General features: G+C 38.5%; 2 protein-coding genes, 1 long non-coding RNA gene and 1 pseudogene across 3 annotated transcripts; 2 read left to right on the top strand and 2 right to left on the bottom strand.

Moving 5' to 3' along the window:
- The first annotated feature begins 3094 nt into the window (after positions 1-3094).
- On the top strand, positions 3095-4706 carry LOC111343263 (contactin-associated protein-like 2; annotated as a pseudogene).
- A 4613-nt stretch (positions 4707-9319) lies between these two features.
- On the bottom strand, positions 9320-10338 carry LOC148736491 (uncharacterized). Its single transcript, XR_015999207.1, has 2 exons — positions 10156-10338; positions 9320-9422 (listed from the first exon to the last, which is right to left on the bottom strand). It is a non-coding gene; the product is annotated as an uncharacterized LOC148736491 (long non-coding RNA).
- Positions 10339-11195: 857 nt separating this feature from the next.
- LOC148736490 (uncharacterized) lies at positions 11196-13978 on the top strand. Its single transcript, XM_088755074.1, has 2 exons — positions 11196-11584; positions 11942-13978. The coding sequence occupies exons 1-2, from the start codon at positions 11463-11465 to the stop codon at positions 13224-13226; spliced, it is 1407 nt and encodes a 468-aa protein (XP_088611200.1). The 5' UTR covers positions 11196-11462; the 3' UTR covers positions 13227-13978.
- Positions 13249-15530, bottom strand: LOC148736489 (uncharacterized). The gene is made up of 2 exons (XM_088755075.1): positions 15276-15530; positions 13249-15136 (listed from the first exon to the last, which is right to left on the bottom strand). Exons 1-2 carry the CDS (start codon positions 15447-15449, stop codon positions 14903-14905), a joined length of 408 nt encoding a protein of 135 aa, XP_088611201.1. The 5' UTR covers positions 15450-15530; the 3' UTR covers positions 13249-14902.
- Between the last annotated feature and the right edge of the window lie 1227 nt (positions 15531-16757).

Genomic DNA, 16757 nt, shown 5'->3' with positions numbered 1-16757 from the left:
CTGGCTTAAGATTGAAACCTTCATAGATTTCCTTAAAACACATCGCTTATTACAAAGTGTGTCGCTTATTGCAAATAATGATGATTATTACAAAATGCGATACTCGGGCTGATCTGGGATGTTCACCTGTAGGCCTTTTTATCGATTGTGCTAGTAAAAGTAGCATATTATGCTAGTGGCAGTGCCCGATTTTTCTCCAAATTATGCTGAAAAATATGCTCGTTTTTGAAAATTATGCCTCTTTTCTTAATGTATGCTTTAAAATAAAAAATACAAAACTAGTCCAAAAACCAAAATTATACATTTGTTGCTTTAAAATAAAGCACCATATTTTCTTTATCTTGAGTTACACACTTGCTCTGATGAAACACAACTAACCACTGCACTTCATTCCAGACTTGAAGCGGTGATTTAATGTATCAAAATGTACGATGTTAGCGGGAACTGGGACCGACGGAATCTTGACGTCCGGCGTACCCAGTCCTCTGGACGACCAACGACACAGTATTACGGTAACCTTCAGTCCTTTTCCCCAAACGAATGAAAATAGACTGAGCCATGGACGGAGCTTGAAAATAATCTTAATACAGACCAAGCAAGTCATGACTCTTGTATTGTTCCCTTCAAAAAACTAAAAATGCGCCGATTATGCCAGCGGTGCTACTTTTAGAAAAAGTACAAAATTATGCTGGTTTTTCCAAAATTATACCAAAATTCACGCTAGCACAATCGATAAGGGGCTATTCAGCTGATAAGAGATTAAAATCAAACCGTCGGTCTTCGCTTTGAATTCTTAAGAAGGATTAATCTCTTTAGAATAGAAATTTCTCACATTTCTGTGCTCTCACTTTACTTGCCTTATATACATAGAAAATCCACTTCAAAGTTGCAAACGCGCGCCGCATCATTTTAAATAGCTAATTAGCTTAGATGTGACATCAAACCGTCCAAATTTTTCATTGCCCCTCGCCTGTTTCGAGTGTTTGCTTTTTGATCGTGGTTATGACAGCTCTTAAAGCGTATCGTTTCAATCCAAAACGTGCTAAAAATCTCGAATAAGACAGCAAGGGAGATGGAGAAATGAGTAATCCACGTAAAAAAACCGATAGGTGTTCTCGTGGCTATGGCAAGAACTGCCAATTGCAACGCTAAGAGTATGCAATCGCTGTCAAAAACCAGCCTACTTGAAAAGCGAGACATATGGTACAACCGAATGGTCGTATTGGTTGTTATATAAAAATTTAGCCTCATTTATGTTTTCCTATCATTACCGCTGTAGGTTTTTTCTGTTCCTTTCAATGGAAGAAGAATTTTCAAAACGAAAAGCCGAGGTTAAGACGGGCAAGTGCACGATCACATCACGGCCGTTTGAATAAGCAACAGGTAACACTCGCTGCAGCCTATGGAGGCGTTGTGAATCCTTAACTTCACTCCCGTGATCGCATTAGTAACTTTTCTTCCTGCCTGCCACATAATTCTGATGATCTTAGTTCCCACAACTTGGTATTGGATCAACTGATAATTTCTTAACTGATATTCTTCTTTATTCACATCACTTGTCTGCCCGGTGTTGTTGGGAAAAATTCTGTCTTGGACACTCATAGGAATTAAAGGGGTAAATGGTGCCAACAGACATTAATAAATTCAAGACTGAAATCGAGCGTCCTTCGCACATTTTCCGGCAAGTCGTAACAACAATACCTAGAATGATATTTGATACAAGACAGTTCAATAATTACGCTACATTTTTTCTACTTGCGTTCGTATTAGTGTTAAATTGCATTCAGTTAGAAAACTATTATTTCACATTTCGGATTTTTTTCGGATAAACATTTTGGCAAAAGCAGTCTTGACAAGAGAAATAAAAAAGATAACGAAAAAATTAAGAAAACTTCCTGCTGTTTTAATGTCAACGTCCAAAGGATATATCGATGCCTATGTAAACAAGACAAATTAAGGTGCTGCACAAACCCGTTCTAAACTTTCGTTTATAATCAAATTGGAGTAGTGACAAACATTCATCGTTTTATTGAAGTAATAATTCCGTGGCATATATCACACTCATGGAAGTTATTTGAACCTTAAGGTCTGTATACATATGATATAAGTCGAAGTTTAATAATTTCTTCTTAAATACCTGCATAGCAGGTGCAATTCGACGCCACTTCTACGCACATCAAATGCTGGACGAGTGCCAAAACTTAGCGTGGATAAGCGATCCGATTAATCTGCCTAAACTAGAGAAAAGTTATTCTTCAACAGCGATGCAGCTTTTTCAAAATCTTCTTCTTTGAATGTTTTGGAACTCGTAAACAATAAACCTGTATGAATAGGAGATATTTTTATACGTTAATATTAATATCCTTACATTGTCTGGTTGAAACTGCTATTCAACAGAAATGAAATGACTAAACAAAACAGTCCTTCGAGGCTCACGCATTTAGAGATTTCCTAGCATCTTCAGACCACGTCTAGCATGTTACCACTTGTGATGGAGTAACTTAAATGGGATATTCTCAACTGTATCTCAGGAGGCAGGAAACTGTATAAACCGGGTTTTATGAGTTTCTGGTATTCATCCACACTTATTAAACATGTCTTTAAGGATTAAGATCATAAAAGATCTGAAAAATGGCCGAAGTAGTTTAAAAAGGCTCACGAATCTCCCTAACGTGCAATTCATTATGAATTAACGGTTGACCACACAAACTAGCGGACGTGTACATAATCCACGGAAACTATCAATTAGTTCATCAAACAAAACGGGTAAATTAGAACAGAATACCAGCGTATGAAATTGAATTTTTTTTTTTTAACCGATCGCTTAAGATACTAGAGAGAAAAAATTGCTTTTTCGGAATTTTAAAAAAAAGATGTTCTTTTTTCCTTAAATTCTCGCAGCATCTCACATCTCGACTCTTGAGTTGCACCTGTTCCCTGACAAGATTTACGTAGAAATACAGTTACCATATTTAGTATATTTCACATTTAAGGTTTAAATTCTCCGTATCCTAAAGCAACTCATTCAGATGCTGACAGTCGACAAGCCACCATCATAATACTCCTACCTCTCTTTGTGATGTTTCCTCCTTTGCTCAAGTCGATGTTTGCCATGCAGAACAGCGCTCTCTATCGATACCCAAAAGCTTACATTTCTCTCGGCAGCTTAAACCGCAATCCGTTCCATTACTTATGGGAAAAGAAGGTAACATCATCCATGGTGGAAGATCAGTTGGACTGCACTTTTCTTTGTATCGGTGATCCAAAGTGCTATTCGTTCAACATAGCAGCGTATCCTGACTCCAACGGTCTTTATCTGTGTGAGTTGTTGGCCACAGACAAGTACAGAAAGGCTGAAAAGATTCGTGTAATTGCCACATTCCATCACTACAGTCCTATAGTAAGATCTCTTCATATTTTTGGTGATTAACAGTCGTTGTATTTCTTAAAGTAGAAAATGCGTGATTCAAGGGATGTTTACTTTGGTTTTAGTCTCCATGTGAAAGCACTCCCTGCAAGAACAGTGGTGTTTGTGTTCCTGAATACGAATGGAACTTATATCACTGTAATTGTCAGCCTGGATTCAATGGAACTCAGTGCGAACATAAAGGTATTAAATTTATCATTTTTAACCCTAGAGGGGAAAGTTATAACCTCTGAAGTAAAATTCATACTGTGACCTTTACTTCTATTTTGTTTTTGTTGTTGTTGTTTTTTTTTCTGTTATTATCCGCTATACTACTACAAACTGTTTTTATTTATTTTTTAAATGCAAAACCAATGAATTCTATCTAAATGTTGTTCAAACTTCTGTGAAACGGCTTATTTCTGTAGCGTCCTCTAACAATTTTACAGAGCAACAGATACTGAAAAGCTCGACTTTCGTCGGCTATTTTGCTCCTTATTTCCATGGAAATGAATCTCTCTGAGAGAAAAAAAAATTTTTTAGTCTCCTAAAAGGCTTAAATTACGTTATCGCTTCTAATGTATGGTAAAAAAAAATGCCGTGATAGTGAATCGTTCGTGAGATGGTTCGTTTTCCTTTTATCTGTTGGTTTAGAAGGATATAAAACCTGCAGTACCATCAAACGCTCCTATCCGGAGGCTATAAATGACTCGTACGTTATCGATCCGCATGGCGAAGATGGAGTAAAACCCTTCAAAGTTTTCTGTGACATGACTGTCAGTGTCGGAGTGACAGTTGTCAGTCATGACAGTGAAAACAGAACACTGGTGGATGGGTTTGATCCCAAAGGCAGTAATTCCCGTAATGTCACTTACCATGAAACCAGTCTTCTTCAGCTGGCTAGTCTAACAGCTTCATCTGCTCACTGTGAGCAATTTATTAAGCACAAATGCTATGAATCAATCCTTCTTTACAATGGTGATATGTTCAACTGGTGGGTGTCTCTTGAGGGCGAGAAGATGACGTATTGGGGAGGAGTCGACTCTGTTCCATACAAATACGCATGCGGTTTCAACAAAACATGTGCAAACCAAGGATATGTATGTAACTGTGACGACGATGTATGGTGAGAGGACAGCGGCTTCCTCACAAATAAGTCCAAGCTTCCTGTTTCACAGTTGAGGTTTGGAGATGCTTCAGGTGCCCCTTATGAGTTTGGATATCACACACTCGGAAAGTTGAAGTGTTTTGGACTCATCTAAGTTTCGTAAACAGAACAATAATCGTTCATCGATTTATCTTTGGAGAGAAGCATGTAATTAAATTTTCACTTAAAGTTGCATGTGAAAGTCAGGAAAGAACGAAACCAACCATCGTTTCGAGTATGAGTCAAACTTTGTAAAAACTACTAAAAGTTATCTGGATACGTATCCCATAGCTTATATCACCAGTTGCGTTTTTTTATTTTTCTTCAGTTTCCATTAACCGCCTTGTTAAACTGAAAGCTCGAATAAAACTGTATCCACGGGTGGTAGGGTGAGGCGGCTTAGAAAAGTAACCAGATGCAAGAGACACAGTGACCGTATGTCAAATCTATGTTGTGAAGCGGCTCATTTACTTATAGAGAATCTAAGTTTCTGTCGAACAAGAGGATACAGTTTTCCACTTCTTTTGATGTCAGATTTCATGCAGAATTTAACCCATTTGGTTCTTCGAACAAGGAAATTAAAGGTTTTATGCAATGAACCATTCGAACAGCTGAAGGCTGTCATGGCCCCTCCTTAGTTGTTACCAGCCGTACGCTCCATTTTCCGCCTGCGCGTAAGATTTGTGATGGCACTTTCAACGGCGAGTGGCAATTTTTTCAATTACTTTTTATCAAAGAGTAAAATGGGGGGGGCTTTTTTACCATAATGTAACCTGGGAACTGCTTAGTAACTGATTATTTTCCGCATCATATTTAATCAGGTTGGCGTGAATGATTATTATTATTAATTTTTTATTATTTATTCATAACAGCGGATCCCGAAGTTTGTCCTGTCTCTATTCATCAGAAAAAGTAAACTTAATCTGGCGATTCAAAGAAATGACACGTCTTAAAGTTATAACGCTGTTTGTGGATAGGGAAAAAGTTGATGCAGAAGCCCGTTCTTGAGAAATTCAGAGGTTGAAGACGCGAAAAGATTGCAGTTGAACAGCACATTACCGCAGTCATCCGCCTACAATTTATCTCATTTGCGTCAGTTCAGAAAATAAAAAAATTGCTTATCGTAAATTCGTAAACGGGTTTTCAATATGTAATAATAATCTTCGGTTTTACTTGTATATTGCGTATTATTTGTTCCTGTTTTTAAACGTGCATTTCTAGAATACTAGGCCGAAACATTCCTTTCAGTTTCGGTGACGTTCCGGTACCTTTTTTCGTTAATTCATTGATTAAAATAAGTTACTTTCTTGTTCTAAGTAGCTTTCGCTGGTAAAATCCCCATAAATCGTTCTTTCCAAGGTATTTCCTACCGACGACGTGTTGTTATTCCGAACTTACCTACGGTCGAATATTATCGTAAATAATTTAGTAGGGTAGTAACTAACATTCGTCGCACGTTTTCTGTTAACATAACAATAATTACTTAAAAAGGGGAATTTTAGCATGTTCTGACCACTATAAATCGCCATCGGCCGATGGCGGCAAATAACCTTGATTTAGAAGTTAAATTTTGCGATTTGGGACCTATTTGACATCTCTATCCTACACTGCCGTTAAGTTTATACCTTTATAATCCCGGACAGTGTAAAGCCCCCGAAAATATCTGAGCGGTGTGTTTGGAATACCTTAGTTCATGTAAAGAAAACGGCAACGGGACTAGACGACCTCCCGTACTGGATCTGGAAAGACTGTGCCGAGCCACTCACACCACTTGTCACTCACGTTTGGAATCTGTCGCTGTCTACTCATACATAGCCAGACTCCTGGAAAAGGGCAAATGTTAGTCCTCTCCCCAAAGTGAACATGCCTATAGAAGACTCAGACTACCGTGGTATTAATGTTACTCCCGTTATTGCCCGGTTGTTCGAGAAGGTCGTGTATCGTACACAAGCACAGTCAGTCATTGAGAACAACCTGAGCCATACCAATTTGCATATAGACAGGCGGGTAGTTGCATAAATGCCTTGCTCGCTATCCAGCACCAGACATACAAGTATTTAGATAGTAGTGACTGTAGCGCAGTGCGAATTTTTACCATGGACCTCAGTAAGGCTTTCGATTTTGTGAACCATGCTATTTTGTCTGCCAAACTGAAACAGCTACCTCTAAATCCATACATTATCAATTGGTATCATAGTTTCCTCTATGCAAGACAACAACGTGTTGTTAGTTATAATTTTTTAGGACAGTGGAAATCTGTCAATAGAGGAACCACACAAGGTAGTGTAAGCGGACCATATCTTTTTAATATATTTTTGAACGATTTGGATATTTTTTTTAATGGTTGCCCTGTGCTTTTTAAATATGCCGATAATTCCACTATTCTTTCGCCTATCACCAGGAATAGTGACCCGTCTGCCGACTTAGTAGGACAGTTCTTAACATGGTGTAAAGACAATAGAATGGTCTGCAACCCTTGCAAATGTAAAGAGCTGGTTGTTAGAAAGAAAAATCATAATGTACTCTACTCTCCAATTAATAATATTCCCCAATGTAATAGCTTCGTTTTACTAGGAGTAACTTTACAGAGTGACGGAAAATTTGATGAGCATGTAAGAACTAAGCTTGTCAAAGCAAACAAGTGTTTACATGTCCTACGAACATTGAGAAAAGAACATTACTCTCAGGCAGAGATTGATCATCTTTTTATATCCATTGTTTTGGCTAATTTTAGCTATACACTTTCAGTCTATGGGGCATCTGAGTCCGATCTTACGGTTGTACAAAACTTTTTAGACCGATGTCATAAACGCGGTTTTATCTCATTTCCAGTTTTTATCAAGAACCTTTTAAACAAACAAGACCGAAACATTTTGAAGAAAGTAAAATCAACGGATTGCCATCCCCTAAAAGACATTATTCCTGTCCAAAAGACATATGTACACAATCTTAGGAAAAAAGGCTGCGCGCGCCCGAAAATTAATACACAGCGCTTTATGAACACCTTTGTAAATAGGTTGATATTTAAGCTGCTTACAAAATTAATCAATTGAAAGCAATTACTACTGGTTGTAAGAATTAAAGATTAGTGGAGTGCAATTGATTATATATATATATAAATATATATAAATATATAAATATTATGAGAGGAAAAAAGGACGTAACTACATTTCCCGACAAGCCTGTTTCGTGAATCGCTTCACTCTTCAGGGGTTTAATGAGTGATTCACGAAACAGGCTTGTCGGGAAATGTAGTTACGTCCTTTTTTCCTCTCATAATATTTATTCTGCTCTGCTTCAACGTATTGAGCACTGTTCCACGCGAAAATCGACTTGCAGACTTCCTATATAAATATATATATATATAGGAAAAATATTGTAGTACACGAGGACGGACAACGTACAATATTTTTCCTACTATTTATCGAGGTTTGGACTGTGAATCCCTTTGGATCCTTCTAGCGCGGCGTCACTGTTGGCTCGAGGCCTTTGAACTTGTTATATATATATATATAAATGTGAGGGTAGAGCCTACCTTGGCATAAAGTGCTCAATGCTGCGTTAGCAGAGCTGGGTATACATTAGTTGAAGAATCAAAGAGGACGCACCGATTCTCTGTTACTCTGAGTTCCGCGCCGATCAAATTCTGTCCAAACAAATTCTGTCTGACGAGCGCTTCGGCGCGAAACTCAGATTAACAGAAAATGGATGCGTCCTCTCTGCTTCTTGAACTAATGTATATATATATATATATAGAAAGTTTAAAAAATTGCGAGAATGGACAACTTCTGACGTAAAAATATAAAAAATTTTAATGAAAAACGTTTCGGTCAGAGACCTTCTTCAGTTATTTAGAACTTTTGAAATAAAAAAAGAGCATTAAATAGGATCGAAGTGCTAATGATTACGTAATTCCAGATAACGACTAATGAACTGGTGCTAATAAACAAAAAACCTAATTACAAAGAAAGACCCTAAAAACTAAGAGAGAAGAATACTAAATATGTTAATATCAGTGGCGTCATCAATTGCAAAGAAGTAATGCGGCGAGCATTAAAAAAGGGAAGGCCCACTTTTTACTACAACTGTAAACCGTAACAAAATCCCAAAACAAGGCCTTTCGAGCCCGAAAGGGCAAATTAGCAACAAAATCCCTGGAGGGGCCCTTAAATGATACTAATCATAATAAGATCCCTTGGCAGGGCCTCTGAGTCCAATCCACACCTAAAGGGCCGACAAAATCCAAGAAAAGGGCCTTTGAACGATCAATTAGTAGCGCCTAATATAAGATGGAAAATTAATTATAGCAAATTCGAAAAATAGAAACTATCAGCATGCTCCATAAAGATATGGAGCATGACCTGGATTGTGTGGGTCTGCTAGCCTTTCTATATTATTTTGAAACAGATTGGAGAGGAAGGCTGAGGTGGAACAAAATGGACTGCTGAAGTGGTAAGGGGGGGGAGGTAAACCAAAACAATTTCTGTGAGGAGGGCATCATGGACATTTTCTGGAGCAATAAAGTTCATACATACTAATTGTTTACTACAACCAACAAAATCCTCAGCTTTAGGATTAGCTTATATTCCATCCTGCTTGGATAGTGAATACACTGGCTTGCTCTCATTACCTAATGGTTTAATTACATTTGGAAGTGGAAAGACATAACAATACTTATGTCTGCAAATACACCTATATTAGTGTGGCTTTTAACAGTCTACTATCATGTTCTCGAATCCTGTACTCCCAACATATACAAATCAAACTCCAATTGACTCCTCATCATTGTTTAATCTGTCAATTGTACATGACTGTGTAAACTCTGTCATGGAGAATGATCTCAGTACTCTGAGGCAGAAGGATGTGGGCCTATAAATTAAAAAAAAAAACGCACTAGAAAAAAAAAATTTTAACATTTATAAACATAGAATTGTGGACAAGTACAACAAGCACACTTCAGTTAGTCATTCACAGAGCTCCAATTATATTTGTGTAAAATAGATGTAGATTATTTTCAACTCACTTCCTTGCAATTGTTGAAAATTGACAATGGTGCTATATAAATTGATCATGATTGATTGATTGATTGATTTATACATTCATTCATTCATTCATTCTTTCACTCATTTCTTAACTTCGTCATTTTTAAAAATATTTATTGATTTATTTATATTTTTATTTGTATTTAGGGTGGTTTACTTTGCTTGAGCACTTTCCCTATGTTTCGGAATAGCTGTTTTTTTTTTCTATAATTTGTTGTAGATTTAGTGTTGCGAAATAAGTATATGCTGGTGGAGTACCACTGTTAGTAGTATCTCAAGTGTAAGCCCGAGCCCTACCTTCAACAGACTGTGGAATATATAATATTGACAACAACTGAAGAAAGCTGCAAACCTAAGGTGCCATATTTAAGCTGATAAAGATCGGAGCAGCTAGCAGGCCTAGGTATCTTCCAGTAAAATCAAAGAGCTTGCGAGCGATAGAAGGACCGTGGTTCAGGGAAATAATTTAAAATGCATGAATTGTGGTGAAGGAAAGTAATTAAGCCTCATGACACGGAAACTAAATTATTCATGAACGTGTTTTGAAGTATTCCATTTACCTTAACTTGCTCCTCTGACAACGAAACTACTGAAGCACATTCGCGTATTACACTTCCCATTTCCCGCTTGGTAGAAATCATTCCATTTTCATGAAATGATTTCAGAATGTTTTTATATTCTTCAGTAATCTTCAAGCGTGGAATTTTATCCATGATCTCTTTTTACCAGACGTAAAAGCGATGAATTTTTCTCTTTCGCTTGAACCTTGCCACATGTCAAGTGCGACAGCGATACCGTACGTAGCTAAGCTACAAATCTCGGCCCAGCACCTTACCAGGCCTTTGTTTTGTTCTCGGTAATCTAATCTCGGTAGGTAAATAGGGCCTACTTTATCAGCATGTATGCGGTAATTTGAGAATAATTAGATTCGCTTATAAGCGGTAGATTAAAGGCGAATCGGGTGAAATAACCCAACAGCGCAAATGACCCAAAAAGTTCCTGTTATCCAGTCCCCTTGACACACCCATGGCCAACCGCCTCAAATGACTCAGTTGGCCAAGTTGTCCAAGATATCTCAAATTTTTCTACCAAGTCATGCGTATCAGAAGCCGAAGTTACTAATTCATATACAAACTTTCTCACGATAGTTTTTCCGAGAAACCCTTATTTATTCAATTTCATCGATATCTAAGTGGAGTTTCTTGCCGTCTAAATTTCGTCAAAATAGTGAAAAATCATGCCCAAAATCATGATCGGTTTGTTTTCCGTCACTGCAAAGATTCAACAAGGATATTAAGAATGCGTTTGCAGTAACATAACGGAAACAAACAGCAGCGGAAACGTCCTGGCTTAAATATGACGGAAACATTGCTTTGCATTTCCGTTCCGGAAACATGACGGAAACTTGACAGAATCGCCAAGCTTGGTACAACATGTTTCCGCAAGACGTAAATGTCTCGGAAATATGAAGCTCTATGTTTCCGTCACATTTGCGAAATGCGGAAACGTGGGATTTCGTCCTGTGAATTATGTAGGGAGCGATTCCCTTTGTGAAGCTTCATTGCGTGCACACACGTATTAGTACAATAACAAGATCGAATAGAGTCCTAAAGTGCTTACGTCACGTTTCCATAGCACCGGAATTCTGTGGTCTAAACAAACCAATATGGCGTCCCTAGCGTGACACATTGTCGTTGACCTCGAACACTTCAAGAGCTATAATAGCGCATTTTATCCTCCAATAATAGAAATAAGATAAAGAGAATCAAGATAACCTTTGGCCTTACTATTGAAGAGTATAATAAGCGGACAAAAGCACCTGGTGAGCAATAATTCGAGTCAAAACGCCACGGAGACGAAGTTTGCGATGGGCCAGTGTTTTCATCCAGATTGCAATCACACATCTGAAAGCCACTGCTGCCGATTCTTTTCGTTTCCAGACCAGAAAAAACATAAAACACTCTATGATAAGTGGATATCATTTGTAAGGTGAGTATTTTTCGAAAAATATATATTTCGATGCTGTACCATCGATTAGAAATAGCTGTTTTTTTTTTATCTCAAACTGATTCACGATTAGCTGTTTCTCTTTCTTGTCTTATTTCTTTTCTCGCGGCTTTGCCTTTCCTTGTCTTCAGTCTTGATCTAAGATTATTTAGTTACTAAAAAACTATATGATAGTTGTGAGTATCAAAGCTTTTACCGTAACTAGTATTAAGTAACAAGCTCAGAGAAATACTCGCTTCGCATTCACGTCTTAGACTACAAGGTTAAGCATGTGACCAACTAAACTTTGGGTTTTTTAAGCGCAAGTATAGTAACTGCTTCTGTCTTTTTCTGTTATAGGAGAGGAGATAGAAAGCCCAGCAAACATTCGCGACTTTGCAGTTGTCACTTTAAAGATGGGCGAAAAGAAAATATGCCAACCATCAGTGACAGAAACAGGCACAAGCTGTTTGATAGTTTGGACTTGCTGCCAGGTACAGGACCAACACCTCCCAGTACACCTACCCCCAAGAAAAAACGGAAAGTGTCTGCCGAGCCCACGAAATTACCAACTGTAGCATCTGTGCTTGAAGAGATTAAAGAGAACTCTGAACCATGTTCCACTGAATGCTCACAAGAGGAAAAGACAAGTTCCAAAGAAGCTCTGCTGTCAATAGAGCTTGATATGACTTCAACAGAACTTGCTAAACACAAGGAAGTGTCAAGTTACTATAGTGCACACTACTCTGCTAAGAGCTTGAGCCCTGAGGTAATACGGATGGAGACAGGTCTACCCACTAAGGATGTTTTTGATATTGTTGTGGGATATGTTTCAAGATTCAAGGGTGAAATAAACTATTATGCTGGATGGAAGGTTGAGGCGATCACACTTGAGGACCAGATATTTATCACTCTGATGAAACTGAAACAAAATTATACCAATCTACATTTAGCCCAGTTGTTTTCATGCAGTGTTGCAACTGTTGCTAACATAGTACTAACTTTTGTCCATGTTCTGCATTCTCTCCTGTTCAAAGACATCATGACAACTGTGCCATCTAGAGAAAAGAACAAGATGTGTTTGCCATCTTCTTTCACTGAGTACAGCAGTTGCAGCATTGTGATTGATTGTACAGACATTGAAATTGCTGCACCTAAGCTCATGTCCCAGCAGAATGCTACATATTCTAGCTACAGGGGAATGAACTCTTTCAAAGTCATTATAGGGGTTGCCCCAAATGGAGTTATAACCTATGTTAGTGATCTTTTTCCTGGCTCAGTCAGTGACAAGGTCATGGTTAAAGAGTCTGGGTTTTGTAAACATTTGAGTGCTGGTGATCTTGTTCTGGCAGACAAAGGTTTTCTCATCAGCGATGTAGTTCCAAGAGGTGTTTCAGTGAACATACCACCATTTCTCAACAATGGAAAGTTTACAGAGAGCGAGGCAAGGGCGACAAAATCAATAGCTCGATGTCGCATCCACGTAGAGCGTGCAAATGCAAGACTTAAGAGTTTTCGCATCCTTGGCTTCATCCCAGCATTTTTGAGGTGCCATGCTGACAAGCTATGCCAACTGTGCTCAGCTCTTGTTAATTTGCAGTATCCATTGATCAAGGATGGCTGCGAAGACTTTGAATTTGACTGAATAGAACTTTTTTTCAACTAAATTATAGTACAATGAGTTTTTAATATTATTTTTGTATTACTAGAAGCCCTACTGTAACAGATCAAATGGTATTGACATAGCTTTGGTCAAAAATATGATGTGGTCAGTTTTACATTTTTCTGATATTCATCTCCTTTATGTTCATTAATACAAACTACTATGTGTTCTGTGAAAATAGATTATAATGAAAACCAGTGACATTCTTAAATTGTCATTTCAACTAAATCCAGGTCAGGGGCATGTGACCAGTATGGAATTCTTTCGTCCAGTAGTTCCAAGTGTGAAAGTCGTGCTGGCTTAAAGGTTTTACTTTTGTGTCTGTGAAGCTGGGAGCCTGAGTCCAGGTGTATAAAACTAAAGCCACACTTCAATTAGCTTAAGGGATGGTGAGAGGTAGTCAGAAAAAATAACCTGTGCTGCATGGATTTTGTTTTGGCTCTCACCCCTTCCCTTTGCATTGCTATGCAAGCCTACTTAAGTGTGGCATAAGTTTTATGTACCTGGGCCCTGTTGAGTAACCAGGATAAGTGTTACCAGCTACCAGTAGCCATTGGTTGCAAAAAAAAAATTGTTTAAGCTTGCTTTCAGGAAGAATGTAATTTGTTATTAAGTTACTATGCTAAATGGAAAAATGTGGGTTCTTTATCTTGTGTCTCTATCTGAGTGTAGAATATGTAATGTTATATTAAGAAATTAATGTATGAAATTTAAAAAAATACCTTTTAACATTAGCTACTACCTATTTACATTAGCTCCCATTCCCCCCCCCCCCCCCCCCCCACTCTGATTATGTCCAGCATCTGTGCACCACTTTTCAAAGTTCTCCCTCGGTAATCTTTGGGAATAGTTGATGAAAGTAAAAATCACTCAAGATAGTAATATTGTGCTCCCAAGATTCATCTCGTTCAATCTTGATAACTACACTATCCTTTGTGGTCCATACAACAAAGTAGCAGAATTTGCGCTTTGTCAGGAACATCTGGCCTTGACACTGATGCCAGTAAACATGTGTGGTAGACAGCGTATAATTCCCTTCCTTCTCCTCCAAGTAAAAGTCTTTGTGCCCACAAGCTTCCTTGATTGTCGCATTTCGATGTGTGTAGGGGCACTTACACTCAATCACCGAGTCGTCTCCCACAAGTCCATCAGGGGAAGCACCCAGAACTCCCGACTCGTGTAGCCAAAGGCCGGTCTGTACAGGTGTAAAGTTTGTGATGTTGGTGAAGGATTTCAGGGCCTCAGTCTCATTGTCCTGTCCCCATGCAATTGATTAAACTCCACTCAAGTTGTATTCCCCAAGTAGTCGCTTGATAAGAGACGGTGTAACTCTTTTTGCCTGGAGGACGGAGCCAAAATTACTGGCAGTCAGGCGGCCTCTACGAGCTTGGTGCCATGCAGGGCTGTTTCGCTGGCCAGCCGTGAGGGTGCTCACAACATTTATGGTTCTCTCCTCTACTTTGGCATTCTCAATCAAGTACTCTAATTGTTTTTCCTTCGTAGATGCCATAAGGAAACCTTCTGAGTAAATGATATCCTCAATCGTCTTGATCGGGAGAGGGGTAGCAGGTTGTGGTTCGGGACTCAAGATCCAGCAGGTCCCTGTAAATTTGCCATAGCGCTTTAGTTCGCTGTACAGCCACATCCGATCTTCTCGGCTAGGATCGCGCGCCAAAGGGCTGTAATCCTTCTTCTTCGGTGGCGCTGGAAACATCTGGCTTGCAGACTACGCTTTCTGCCTTTCGCTTTCGTTTCCATTGGCATTCCAGGTCCGTCCTGCTAAGGTTATGGATGCCATAAATAAATATGGCTGCCGCGTGACTGCACTTGAACTCGCCGCGAGGACACTCGCATTCTGTGTTTTTTATTTCAAGGTTTTCATCGAGATAAATCTGATAAAAAGATAATTCGAAACAGACACGTAAGTTGCAATATATATTCCGCAATATAAACATTAAATTGGAGGTGAAATCGGGGTTGGGAGTTCTTCGAATTGAACATACGTGTTGTGATCCCAAATTGGCAACTTACTGTGACTTTGTAGTCCTTATTTTTCATGCTTGCTTGGACTTCACCTTTGATGACTCCCCTGGAATAAATAAAGCTTTGGACATGGTCGGATTTGAAGTGGTTTTCTCCGCGATCAAGCGATTTCCGCTCTCCAGAAAAGAAAGAAACGAGTGAGCATATCGATAAAGACGCCATGTTTGAAGTATGAGTTTAAACTGTTTAGACCAGAAAAAAATGCTGTCATGGCAACGTGACGTCACACTTTAGGACTCTATGGGCTCGCGCTAATGTAGAGGCTGCAATACTCGTTTACATGAGCAATGTCGGTACAGACAAAAGACTCTCAGCAGTTAACTATAATAGTCATAATGATCAGTCATTTTAATGCAGACATCTTACGGTTCTGGCGCTGCATATAGAATAGCCAGGCGCAAAGAGTACTGAATAAAAACAGTACCTTAGCCGGTATTACCTGATAGACTCAAGAATTATGGAAACGAACAGATCTCTGAACAGCACACTACAGCAAAGTGTAGCCGTTTCCACGTATGACTTGTCGCCATTCGTGTCAGTTGAGACAAAAAGTGTTTTGCTTGCATTAATTATCAGAAATTTTGTAAGATGGTTTAGGACGACTGAATATTGTTTTAAAAAATATTTCTTTCAGTTTTACACAAAGCCATCTACAGGGGTCTCATTGCTTTTATAATTGGCCCAGTTCATTCTTCACAAGAAAGAACTATTCAGACACAGAATGCCAAATATCACATCGACTCTAAAATCCATAATTGCATGCTTTATTTAGAATCGAAATTAAAAAAATGCTCGAGGTTTTTGGAAATCATGGCGACTAAAACGCCTAGTCTTCAAGGCGCAAGAAAAACTGCAATATATTAATGCTCACTTCCTACTAGGCTTGTGGAGATGGGTGAAAAGAAGATTGAATAAAAAGAGTAAGTCTCTGTAGAACTGTGTCGGGTAGGGGGCACCACAAAATACTTTAATTTGCAATGAATTCGAACGTAGGGCTAACGCTCGAAACGTCAACAATAGAGTTTCGAAATCTTTACCAGCCAATTCAAATTATTTACTCAGCTGATAAAACCAATTTACCTTGAATATAACTTTTTTGGTGCAGTTTACAGTACCTAGTGAGTAGATCAGATTATCTGATACCCCTACTAATTTGAAAAAAAAAAAACCAGTTCCTGCCAAGTTAATTATTTACAGAATAAAACAAGACGGTCAGTAGTAAATATATTTAGACGTTTTGTTGTGTAGTATCGCTGAGTATTTTTACGAGTTGTGCCAAATTGTTATTTCAGTGCGGGCGAATTTCGCGTATATTTCTAGAGTACAAATATCGCGTGATATTTGTACTCGTCTCGCGCGTTAGTTGTACTCTACGAAGCACATTTCGATAAGAATAGACATTATACTAATGATTAGACTTTAAAAAAAGTCAACAAAATGTTTTCGACGCACGATAGGAAAATTAATGGG

The sequence above is a fragment of the Stylophora pistillata genome, chromosome 3, assembly GCF_964205215.1.
Source record: "Stylophora pistillata chromosome 3, jaStyPist1.2, whole genome shotgun sequence".
NCBI lineage: Eukaryota > Metazoa > Cnidaria > Anthozoa > Scleractinia > Pocilloporidae > Stylophora > Stylophora pistillata.
Note: the sequence above shows the minus strand (reverse complement) of the source record. Positions and strands in the feature narration are given on the sequence as shown.